This window comes from Molothrus aeneus, chromosome 18 (assembly GCF_037042795.1).
Source record: "Molothrus aeneus isolate 106 chromosome 18, BPBGC_Maene_1.0, whole genome shotgun sequence".
Classification (NCBI taxonomy): Eukaryota; Metazoa; Chordata; class Aves; order Passeriformes; family Icteridae; genus Molothrus; species Molothrus aeneus.
Window position 1 is genome coordinate 3135910 of NC_089663.1, and position 12434 is coordinate 3148343.

Genomic DNA, 12434 nt, shown 5'->3' on the forward strand with positions numbered 1-12434 from the left:
CCAGTGTTAATCTAATCTTATCTCCCCTGACAGGAAGCAGAACCAAGTATTTGAAAGGAACTGAAAATACATCTCATTGTAAGTGAGGCGTCATTCCTCTTTACTCCAATCTTCAACAGCAGGGAAGTGTAACCTCCCTGGCTTTCATCCACATGTATCATGTACCACTGGCTGCCTAAATCAGAGTCATTGTAGTGACATGTCACCAGCAGGGATGAAAACTAAAGTACCTTATTTGGGATCTCACACAGCAGCCCAGCAAGATCCAGTGGGAATTTTGCTATGGGGCTGCTGCCTCTGTGTGGAGCCGCGTCGCTGGCTGGCTCCTGACCGTGTCTCACCTCCGTTCCACCGCGGGCCGCGGAAGGGTCGGTGACAGCGGTGACAGCACCCAGAGAACTGGTTTAGCCCAGGCGCGGCCATGGCGGCCCCTGCGCCCCGCCCGCCCCTCAGGGGTTCCGCCGCTCCCTCAGCCTCAGTCCCCCCCGCCCCGCGCGCCTCCTGAGGGGCCGCGCGCGCCCCGCTGTTGCTATGGCTCGGCGGGAGGCGACAGCCAATCAGCGTGCGGCAGGATATATCTGTCGCTGTTGCCAACGGGCGCGGGCCAATGGGAAGGCGGCGGCGGGCGGCCTGCGGGCCAATGGGGAGGCGGCGGCGGGCGGCGGGAACGGCCCCGAGCGGAGGAGAGGGGCGGGCGGGGCCGGGGCTGTGAGGGCAGGGCGGGCTCGTCCCTCGCGGGTGTTCGTGCGGCCCTACGAGCCCGGCATCTTTGCTCCCTGTAGAAATGCCCGGTTCACTCACGGCCCCGCTGTTGACGGCAATAAACGATAATGTGTGTAACCTTTTCAAGCACCGTGTTCCCAACACAAACAAAAGGGGTTATTCCTGGCGAGATCCACCAAAATAATGGAGGCTTCAGGCTCTCAGCACCCGCAAATGTTCCCAGGGCAGCTGGTCCTGCCTTTTAAAACATAATTGACATGTGAAAGTTACCACTTCACATCCTTACCTTGAAAGAAACGAACTCTGGAGAAACAGTAAGCGAAAACCTTTACTTGAAAACTTTGTAACAAAAGGTAAGGGAGGCACCGTCCTCCTTTATCTCCGGGCTGGAGGTTTGGCAATGGGGACACATTTTGCAATACAAATTTTTTTAAAAACAGTAACATTTCAGGAAAATACCCAAAACCCCACCCTACAACTTGCAGGGTTAGTTTTAAACCTGCATGAAGGGTATTTCTTGTATTAAACCCCAATTCAATGGCATGCCCTGGCACTGAAAATTCCACTGGGCTCCAGTTTGTGTCACCTGTGGCACTACGGAGTATGGAACACTCCAGAAGTTACACCCTGCAGTACAACAGGAAGGCAGAGATAACAAAGAGCAGTGTTTTATCAGCACTTACTGAGACCTTATTTTCCAAGCCTGAGAAAAGGTTATCCAATATCCACTGCAAGGCAATGTAACCAAATTTTACTCCTTTGAGCACAGGAGCTTCATTTACCTTCATGATGCAACTCGGATCTGGCCAGTGCTATGATTAGATCTATGTTACTGCCACAGAACCAGTGCCTTGATAATTTTAACATTTACAGTGCAGCTTCAGACAGCTCCAGGAAAAACCTACAGTCCACATTGCACCTTTGCTTTCTTCTATCCTTTGCAAAATCCTTAATAAAACTGTAACTAAACCAAACTTTGTAACCATTGAACACACCTCCATCTTTCTCCCTCATTCTATTCCTCTCCCTGTCAGACCCCTCTTCTATTTAAAAAAGGGGAAAAAAGGAAGCAATGGGGTATTTCCTGGGGAACTGCAGCAGGCACATGGAGTGTATCTGCAGGCAGGTCACATCCGTCCACTGTCAGAAAATTCACAGAGCAGGCATGCTGCCTGGAACATGTCGTTGGTTAGTGAGTCAACAGCAGGATCCACCAGGACCTGAAAGACACAGGAAGGAACCAAAGCCTCAGCAGGTGTGATTTTAACACAGTTGGTTATGGTGGAAGAGCTCCTTTGGGCAGAGAGCAGCACAAGGTGTGCAGTGGGAGGGGATGGCACTGGTCAGGGCTGTGTGCACAGAGAGACAAAGGCCTTCCTTCCCTCCACGTTCACAGTAATCCATCAGTGGGTGTAGAAGTGATGAGCACAATCCATGCCAAATCCAACTCCCAGGAATTCAGAGCAGAGCAATTCCTTTTGCTTTGCCCTAGGCTTTGGTGCCTATAAAAGGCAGTAACTGGCAGAGGGTAAGACAGGAATTAAATCATTAAGGAAGCGATGTCCTGAACAAGGGAGCTCTGCTCAGGGAGAGAAAGAAATAGCTCAAAAATGAATTAACTTTTTGTTTGTTTGCTTGCTGTCATTTTACTCTCATTTTGGTTCTAACAAGATGCATGACCTACAAAAAAAAAAATTGAGTCGTGTGGACAAAGGTAAGTTTTCACCTGCACCTCTGTGATTTAGGCATAGGAACCAAATATCTGCATCTTCTCACCACAAGCCCAGAGTAAGTTGATTCAGCAAGAAGCAAAGTGCCCAGGAAGTCTGTAGAATGCTGTAAAATCATTTACCCATTCAAGCTCTTCCTTTTCATAAAGCACACACTAAAATATGCAAAAATTGCTTTTCTGAATTCTTGAACTGAGTAATTATTACAAAGATTTGAAGATGTCCCATTTGACATCTACAAGCATCACTCAGTATCTTGCTCCCAGCCCACAGTGTACTGAGTGTCATGTTTCTTCACCACTGCAAAAATCAGTGCAAGGATGCAGAACAGCAAGATGAAAACCAGCTAGAGACAGCCTGCTCTGGGAATCTTAGAAAAGGCTCATTCATTATTAATGCCCAAAGCTTTCCTTCTCGTCTGGCTTACATTATGGCTGGTAAAAAGGGCACTTTCCAAGATACAGATCTTTATATTGATGCTTTCAGAGGCTCAAAAGAGGTTCTGTTACTGCCCTAAGAGCTGCAGCCACTTCTCATAATGAGGCCAGCAGATATGGGTCCTGCTTTTTGTAATCTCTTTTGAAAAGGTTTCCCCCAGCAGCTCACACTGAAAGGGAAACAGCAATGGATGCTGACTTACTGTTAGACCAACACATGTGAAGACAAAAAATACATCAATGTACAGCTTAGACAAGGCTTTCTTGGGTCCTGCTTTTAGGTAACAATTCAGAGATGTGCTCCCATCCCCTTGAAAGCACAAGATTTCCAACTTGTATTCTTACTGCCTTGAAGTCCCCATCAGAAGGCATGCAGACTGCACCCACAGCATGGAACTACCTTCTTCATCCTGGCCAATAATCACACTGCCCTGTGTACTGCCATCAGCCATCTCAGAACAGTGCAAAATTCCTTTTCCTCAGCAATAACACAGACTTGCAAATGAAAATTACATTAAACATTTTAAGAGATCTGAGAGAACAGAGTCAAATTGTGCAAAACACCTTAGAGGGGAGGACCTCAAGCAGCCATCTTTGTGTGGCTGTTCTATAGGTGAGCCCTCCATTGCTGAAAATTTAAATGACACTTTGGATATGCACAGAATCTTTTGCCACCATTTCAATGACACATTCAGTAAAATTAGGGTCTGACTAGCAATTCAAGTAGGAAAAAACAAAACCACCTTTCCTTCTTTTATCTGCTGGGTGTTAGCCAGGGAATGCCCAGCTTGCACTGAACTGGACTTCAGAAGTTATGCTTAGATCAGACATGTTTCATACTAAATATGATCTGGGATTTCACATCTCCTCTGAGAGAGCTGCAGGGGATCGTGTGTACAGAGCTCCTTTCTCTGAGCTTTAGGTGTGTTCTTACCTGGCTTTGTCCCAGGGCTTGGCTTTCTTGGCTTTCTTCCACACAGGGTGCAGAAACAGGTGGGCACTGAGGCTTGCCAAACACAGTCTGAGAGGAACTGGAAAAAAATATTATATACAAGTGCATTTGTATTTATGCTCTATTTGCCACTTACTGTAATGTTTTGCAGCAGGACAAGAGGGGTTGTTGGCAAGATTACTCATTTCATAGAATTCTGTTAAGTTGTCTACAGACCTGCCCCATTTCTCAAAATTGTTATGGCCTGAAAATACAAGTTCTGCTGTGGGAAGACTGCCCTGACCAGGAACAGTATACAGGGAATCACATCTCAATTTGCAACTTTCCTTCTGCCCCAAAACACTCCCCAAAAACAAGGAGGTGTCTACCAAAGCTCCTGGAACATATTTTAAAAGCAGAGACCTTAAGAGTCAAAATATGTGGCTTTAGACAAAGACACAACATTGGCTACACTTCTGCTCCAGCTTTCCAAGGCCACCAGTGGAGTCTGGGGACACAGCTTCACATTCCCCTGGAGGCTCTGCCAGCCTCCCAAAGCAGATCAGTCTGTGGGCACTGGGTACTCAAGAATGGGATGTTCTCTCCCATCATCACCCACTCAAAAGTCTCTCTAATGCAACAACAGTGCCCAAACCACCACCAGAAGAGCCCAAGGTGTGAGTGTCCATACAGGCCCAGACAAGAGGGGCCCAATAGTGGAGTACAGGAAAGGAGTAGGACCAACAGGGTAAGTGTCAAGTTCCCTTCCCTGGAATGCTCCCCAGGTTCCAGCGACCAGCCCTGGGACTGCTCTGCTGGAGGCTGCATTCAGAGTCCCATTTCCTAATGACAAATGGGCTCAACTCCCTCTGCCACCCTCTCAAGCATTTGTCTCATGTTTTTTTACAGCCCACTTACAGCGACATGCACAGTGCCCTTAGCAACGAGTTCTGCAATTCAGTTATGCAACATGGCAAAGAGTAGCCTCTGATGGTGGCTTGGGGACTTGCTGCCTGCCCGTGTCAGGATGCTGGGCTGTCCAAAGGGGAGAGCCCAACAGCAGGAGGATTCCCAGCACTCTGAGCTGGAATCCCAGAAATGCAGGCAGAAGCTGTAAGCCACCATGAACATCTCAGCACTGACATTTTCTAAATCAATATGCTGGCTCAAATGCAGAATGCCTTGCTCCATAGAGCTCAGTGTGCTTTTCTCTCTGAAATGGAAGGCACAAGATTTCCACTCTGCAAGAACCATTAGCTGGGCTACATTCCACCAGTCCTGACTTGCAGAGTGAAGAGGACACAGCACCACTATCTGTAAAGGAGAGCATCTGCTTGGTGTCCCACGGGGGCTCCCAGTCCACTTGCTGGATCAACCCCTCCTCTCAGGCAGCAGAAGCAGATGGAGACAGTCAGCTTCCAGCCTGCTTCCCTCTCACACTCCCACCTCACAGCCCTGTAGATCAGAAGAGGTTTGGACACAGCCCAGCTGCGTAGGAGTGGCTGTAAAAAGCCCATGAAAGAAATCAACAGGAATTGTTCTGATAAGCTTTGAGGCCACATCCTGTCCAGGTGAGCATCTTTAAAAATGAGACAAGCAGATTAAGGGTCCTTTGGCTGACTTGTAGCTCTGTCCCAGTGCTCAGGAAGCAAGAAGAGCATAACACTGAATCCATTCCAGATAGGTGATCTTGGCTAAATAATTTCCTTCTCTTTGTGTTACTCTTACCTCTAAAACCAGGATAACATCACTGCCCTGTCCTTCCAGAGAGCCACACTCATTTGCCTTGATCAGACAGTTTGATCTCTTGCCCCCATGAGTCCCCAGAGTTGTGATGCTCATTGCACCATGACTGCTCAAGAGGATTCTGGTACCAATACTCTTCTCTAATCCCTGCCTCTGTTAGAGGGCTCTGCCTTCTAACACAGGTGATCCTCACTGACTGAGCAGTGATCTTACCCTAGACTACCCACACGAGCTCTCCTGGCTCCCTAGAGAGAAACTGCAAAATGAAATTGCTGAAATTGCAGCCTAAGAATCACTCACTTCTGAAAAAGATTGATGTTCCAGAGCATCCATGGAATTTTGAGGAGGTCAGGGTTTTGGGGGGACTTAGACCAGGCCACTAAACAGTGTTTACAAATAGGGTTATTTGAAGCCAAAGTCCTCACCAAAAGGTGCCAACAAAGCAGCAAGTCCTGCCCCTCACAGGAATGATAAAGGGTGTGTGGATGCCTGGCACACTGACATACCCAACAAGGAGACATTCACCATAGATTTCTTCTACTGGCAGAACATATTTTAAAAATAAACATGAGCTCACTCCAGAGTCAGAACACGCAATTTTAAATCCAGCCAAAATATTGCCAGCAAGCCTTGCTGATCTTTCATGATCTTTAGCCACTGTTTAGAACTGTGAATCCTAAAACACAGCCTGAGGTTTACAATGCCTGACCTGGGTTCTCCCCAGCAATTCAGAGCAAGGAGTCTGACATGAATGTGAACAAGGCACCAGGCCAAGTGAGGAACAGGGGCAAAAGGCAGAAATGTTTTCTGCAGGGAACTGGGGCCAAAGCCTCACCAATCTTATCTCCAGTGAATCACTGCATTTACTTGGTGTTTAACAAGCCACAAAGCCTTCTGTGCCTCTGCTTCCTCATCTTTAAAGTGGGAATAAAGCTTCTTCTACCTCCCTTTTTGACAAACTGACAGTGTCATGCTGGCACAAACGCTGGTCAGTGTCAAACAGAGGGTTATAAAATGGGGCTGCTGCTCCTGCTCTGCCTTGCACATCAGTAAATTAAAGGAAGCCCATAATGTCTGGCAGTGTTTATTTTTATGTAACATTATGGAAGTTGTATAACATATGGAAAATGGCACGAATTTTTGTTGTTTTGCATTCTCTGAATTTATCTCAATTCCCAGAGAAAATCTGAAATCTGAAACCTTTGTTATAGGTGGAAAACAGAAAGAGAACAGTGCCTGCCTTTCTGTCTTCCAATTTGGAAAGCTTGCACTATGGAATAATCTTGTCATGAGGTTGTGAAGCTACAAAAACTATTTTAGGATTAAGTACAGGCCCTACCAACCCAGCCCTCCCTGGATCAGTACAGGTTATGCTTTTCTGCCAAAACCAAGCAAACAGATCAGAAACTGAACCTGCCTAAAAAGCAGGGGTCATATCTTCTCTGATTAGGCTGGTTCCAAATCTCCTTTGTGCCACACACACACTTGTATACTTAGACAAGATTACAGATATAAATACTGGCAAAGAAGGATGGACACAAGGAGAAGCAGTCCCTGGGAATGAGGTGTGTCACTATTTCTGCAACTCTCTTCAACAGGGTATCAACACATGGCCGGACTCTGCATCATTTTTCTTCCTGCCTTTAGGCAGCCCTGTGCTTTCCCTCCTTTTACCTGTGAAGAACAGATTCCAGGGTCCCTAGCTGTCCTCCTCTAAGGATTAAGCTTTCATCCTGTAAATCTGACTGCTGAATGATTCTTTCTGAACTGGCTTCAACACAGCCAGCTTGAGGGACTGTGCTCAAGGGAGCTCTGATACCTGCTGAAGTAAATGCTCAAATTAAACACAAGTACAGATACAGGTAACATAGCCCCAACCTCTGACCCAGCTATTCCTTCTCTCCTTGCTCCACCTTCGCCAGAGCCTGGGTGAATGGCAGTTACAGCCCTTCCTGCTCTACAGACTGACTGCAAAAGCAAGTGGGCATCACTTATGCATCCTATCAAGCCTATTCTGAAGAACAGGGAGAAGAAAAGAGATGGTGGGAATGCTGAACAAGACTGGACAGGAAGAAGACAAAGAAGGAGAGAGAAAAAATAACAAGAGGGAGAGGAAAGTGAAAACATATGCTTGAAGACAAGCACCATGTCGCAGTTCCCAGACTTTTCTCAGGCAATACCTTAATTATGACAGGCATTAAAAACCCAGAACATTGCAAAAGGGCAAGGTGAGCAGACAACACCTGGAGGGACTCTCTCAATGGAAACACTAAAAGGAACCCACCAGTATTTTATGGAAGTGGTTGCAGTTCAGGGAAAAGGGTAGGTAAGAATATTTGTTTCAATACCTTAAATCAACAGATTTTCCCACTGAACTATCATGGAAGAGGAACTCCAAAGCTCCAAATAAGCCCTGCTCTCCTTCATCAGGACACTTAAGTGAGCAAGAATGTTTACAGCAATGGGAAGAGAAGCTTGGAAAGTCTTTGGGTCAACAATCTATGTGCAGTTTTACTAACCTTCTACACCTGGGGTCCACAAGTAGCCAGGGACTCCTCCAGGGCTGTAAGGGGCCCACCACCCGGGCAGCCAATAATTCACAGAGGGAAAGGACTGGTAGGAGTGCAGTACAAAGCTCCCCTGCCAGGGGCTGGCAGCAGCCCTGCTCACTGCTTCTCCAGGCAGCAGCACAGGAGAGCCAAAGCAGGTTCCTGGTTCCATCACAGCCTCAGTGCCAAGAGGTACAGGTTGTTGAGAGTTGTGAGTGGTGAACAAAGCCATGCCTGTTCCAGCTTCATACAGCTCAGGGCTCTGCAGAGAGCTGCAACGATGGAGAAAATGAATCAGCCAGACACATTGCTTTGCCAAAAGGGGACCCCAGCTAAACCTCTGAATCCTGCCCTCCACAGCTGGGAGATGAAGTGCTCTGAGTGGTCATGGAACATTCCCATCAGTGGTGGCAAAGCTCCCAAGTGATGTTCCCAAGGAACCAATATGGAAGTCAGTTCTGTGAATACATTTAAATGTTGCTTCATGTCTGAACTGTCACTGTAAAGATGCCATACATCACCTGGATTCCAGCATCTCTAAATATGTTCCTTCAGGAGGCTTATACAGAGGTGCAGCTGACTGCTCCCATCCTGGCTCACAGGGCATGTGGGTTATCTCTATTTGCTCAGGGCTGATGTCCACACCAGATCCACCTGAAAGGTGCAGGCCAGGTGAAACAATGCTAATGATTACTCCAAAAGCCAAAAAAACAAGTCAAATCTGCTAAATGCAGACCCCTGTGTTCCTTGTGACTGAAGTTTGGTTAAGTGTCTGTGGAAGGACATGGAAATACTGGGTTTTCCTGGAGTACACTGCCCTGATTCCAGAATTTGAAAGCTAAAACCTGCTGCTTCCCATGTATTTGCTTTCATTTTGTGCCTCCTTAAAGCCAGGCATCTCTTTTCACCTGTTGTTGCACAGGCATTAGCAGTGTCTGCTCCTCTGGAATGACAGCCTGGAGCCAAACAATGAGGCACTCCACTGAGCAGAGTCCTCCAGCATCCACTTGATCCATCAGCACATAATGCTGTTCTGAACAAGCAATATCCTTCCTTTCCTGAGGGAATTTAAAATTGATTTTCACCTCTCTGGACTATATCCTGAACCCATTAGGAAGAGACAAACCTGCAGTTTGTGGAGTGTTGGATCCTTTATCCTGTGGCTCATTTCTGTGGGAAGCCAAAGCCCTCTCAGGACAGGAATTGTTGGGCTCTTCCACGTGAACAAGGCGGGACTTCTGACGGCGTCGATAATTTGCAAACCAGTTATAGACCTGAGTTGGCTGCAGGTTCATGGCCTGAGCCAGTTTCTCCTGCAAACCCAGGTGCAGAGAGAAATCAAAGGAAAAAATCACATCCAAATAATCAACATTTCCCTTCAGTTCCAAAAGCAGTCCAGCAAGAGACCTTCCAAAGCCACAGACATTTACTCACTAGGTCTCTGATAGGCCCAGTGGATCCGATCACGGAGACCATTTTATAAACTCAGAGCTGATAAAAAACATAAATTCCACCCTGCACTCCCAGACAATTAGTTTGCTAAGGAAGCCACTGCTATTCTACACTGTTCACCAGATAATGCCCTCACCAAACCATGCTCTTCCCAGAGATTCACAGAGGCAGACATTGAAGTCTGAAGCCCTCACCTGGCAAGGCAGTGATCAACAGTGCTTGTTGATTTAATTCACACATCTCTTCCAATACAAATCTGTCCCTGTCCAAAGAAGGCAGATCCATGCATACACCAACACAGCCTGTTGTGTTATCACATCAAATTAGCAGCATTTGAAAAGTCAGCACAAAACATGTTCTGGTGAACAAAGTGCAATTTTATATAGGCTGTTAATCAAGTCAGAACTATTTATCATTGTAATAGAGCTCTGCTGAGTGATGGCTGTTTGGCTGCCTATGCTCAATCACTACAAAATTAAAACTGCTAAAAACCTAGTGAGGAATTTATTGCCCCTCAACTTTTTGTCCACAGCAAGAGAAATTACTTAGCATGAACTTCATGATTTTTTAAAGAAACTTTTAGGGAAAGATCAAATATGATGAATCCTAGCCCAAATAAGCCTTTTGAAAACAAGGATTTAGAAATTAAACCACTTATAGACTCTTGATTACAGTGTCCTCTTCTGTGACAAAGAGGCTTGATTGGAAGTGTCCCTAGAATATCCCTACCCTCTGTTTCTTGTCTGGATTTGCTGTCACCTCTGCAGCAAACCTGAACAGCTGCTGCCGTACTTCTTCTGAATAGTTTCGATTCTTCAGACCTTCAGGACAAAGGGAAAGAGGTGGAGGATTCCTGTACACGGGAGAAAATGGGATTAAAAAGGACCCAAAATGAGTAATTCACATTCATGGGAATTTTCTCACATTGCCAAAGTGGTCAAAACACCAAGAAAAACCAAGCTCCAAGAAGCAGCATCGTGAGGTGTAAAACCAGCCTCTACATCTGTAGCCCCTGCATCTACAAACTACAGAGAACAAAAAAAAATAATCTTGGTCTCCCCACTGTGCAGTACCTCTTCCTGCAACGGAATTTCTGCAGTGGTGTCAGAACATCTGTCTGCTGCTTCTCCATGGCCCTCTGGTAGTGAACCTCATGCCAAAGTTGCACCAGTTCTTCCTTCTCTTCTGCCTTGCAATGCTAAAACAAAACTGTGCATAAGCAAACTTTCCAGAGAGTCAGACTGTGTATAAAGGAGAAAACCCTCCACAGAGATGTACTCAGGGATTCCTACTGGTTTGACAGAGCTAGTAGCATTATCTGAGCATATGGCTGGCTGTACCTTCCTTCCCTCATGTACACAGGGAGCTGCCTAATTTCTTCTTTTCCCCTGGTGCAAACGTCTGCATTACTAGATCTAGAGGCCAAAAATCCCTCACCTTGAGTGGCACCATCCAGCCTTCCTCATATATTCCTACCCTGCCAAGCTCCCTAATCTTGGGCTTCCCAATACTTCTATGTCCTGAGCCCTAAGATTGTGAAAAACTCCAAGAACCAAAAATCCAGCTACAGCCAACCCCATAATCACCCAGTTACCTTTCTCCCCTTGGCTGATTAACTCTAAGTGCCTGCAGCAAAGGCTTTGGCAGGTCAGCAATGCACCCGTATCACCTTCCACTGCCTTACACGAGCTGGAAGTGCTCCATGTGCTGCAGTTCAGGTACTTCTGCACTAATGGCTCCTAACTCCTGTTTTTCTAACATGGCTTTTTGTTTCCATGAAGAACTGAGGAACACATTCCTACCTCCAGGAGTCTGCAGGCTGCATCATGTTGCCCTTTATGGATATGAACGGACACACAAGCCCGGACAACATGGATGTTAGTAAGAAAATCTCTGCTGTTCTTGCATTTCATCATGGCTTCAACCAGCTTCTCCAGACTAGGAGAAGAGCTCTGGAGCTCCTGGCAAAGCTGTGCTGCTAGATCCAGCAGTTTGGTGGGTGGGGGATGCACATTTTCATTCTTCTTTAACATGGCCATGAACCGCTTCATCATCATGTCCTGTTGGAAGCTTTTGCTATGCAATGCACAAAGTTGTGGTTAGATAAAAACTCTTTATCTCCTATTTTTAGCTTCTATGGTATGCTTTTCTTCCTTTTTTTTTTTTTGGGAAATAAATTCACTGTGCTGTTAAAAGCAGCCTAAAGACCTCAAAATACTTAAAATAAAACTAGGCCTAAAGCAGCCCTGTAAAGCTAAAGACACACCAGGCTGGCAGACGAGAAAACCGATCTCAGAAAGACACATTAAACTTTCCCCAAAACTCAGAGACTAACTCTAGGGCTTACATCCCCTGCTTACAGGTTAAAACTTACAAAATATTAAGTCCAGATGAAATTAATTTGGTGAAATTTCTCCAAAATTGCAGGCGACAGGTCCGGGCAGACCGCAGTTGCTGTAAAATGTAAAAGCTTGGTCGGCGCTGCGTCTCGCCCGTTTTCCCGGGCAAAGGACGCAGCGCCATTCCCCGCACCCCTGGGCCAGCTCCAGCCCCGCCGGGCAGAACGGGGAGAAGCTGGGAAACCGCTGCGAAGGGCAGGGCAGCCCCTTCTGCTGCCCCCGCGGCGAGGGACGCTCCCCGCGGCCGCCCCGCTCCCCGCGGCCTCGCCGTGGCCTCACCGTGGCCTCGCGGGGTCCGGGCGCGCGCCGGGGCTCGGCGGGCGCGGGCAGGTGCGGAGCCGCCGGCGCTTCCCAGACACCGCCCAGGCGGGGCTGCGGGGCTGCCCCTGCTCCCCACCCCCCGCGCTGCGGAATGGACGCAGAACGGTGCGGAATAGATGGCAGCAAGTTCCTCCCATAGCAGGGAG

The 12434-nt window shown here is 47.2% G+C and overlaps 1 protein-coding gene across 2 annotated transcripts; it reads right to left on the bottom strand.

The window, feature by feature from the left end:
• Nucleotides 1-1032: 1032 nt before the first annotated feature.
• Nucleotides 1033-12314, bottom strand: ANHX (anomalous homeobox). 2 transcript variants are annotated; one of them, XM_066562188.1, is made up of 10 exons: nucleotides 12247-12314; nucleotides 11943-12022; nucleotides 11371-11644; nucleotides 10642-10766; nucleotides 10298-10421; nucleotides 9243-9429; nucleotides 8638-8770; nucleotides 8087-8388; nucleotides 3825-3921; nucleotides 1033-1943 (listed from the first exon to the last, which is right to left on the bottom strand). In XM_066562188.1, the coding sequence occupies exons 3-10, from the start codon at nucleotides 11623-11625 to the stop codon at nucleotides 1913-1915; spliced, it is 1254 nt and encodes a 417-aa protein (XP_066418285.1). In that variant the 5' UTR covers nucleotides 11626-11644; nucleotides 11943-12022; nucleotides 12247-12314; the 3' UTR covers nucleotides 1033-1912. The 2 variants fall into 2 exon arrangements, with proteins under 2 accessions (XP_066418285.1, XP_066418284.1); XM_066562187.1 differs by lacking the exon at nucleotides 12247-12314 and having other exon boundaries at nucleotides 11943-12113.
• Nucleotides 12315-12434: the final 120 nt, after the last annotated feature.

Bases quoted from the DNA above. Each gene is read 5' to 3' on its own strand.
- ANHX (XM_066562187.1), bottom strand. From the start codon at position 12,091: ATGGCGCTGCGTCCTTTGCCCGGGAAAACGGGCGAGACGCAGCGCCGA. The intron at 11,645-11,942 runs GTAAGTTTTAAC...TGCATTGCATAG, and splicing joins TCATCTGGACTTAATATTTT to CAAAAGCTTCCAACAGGACA. The intron at 1,944-3,824 runs GTAAGAACACAC...TGTGTCTTTCAG, and splicing joins AAGCCCTGGGACAAAGCCAG to GTCCTGGTGGATCCTGCTGT.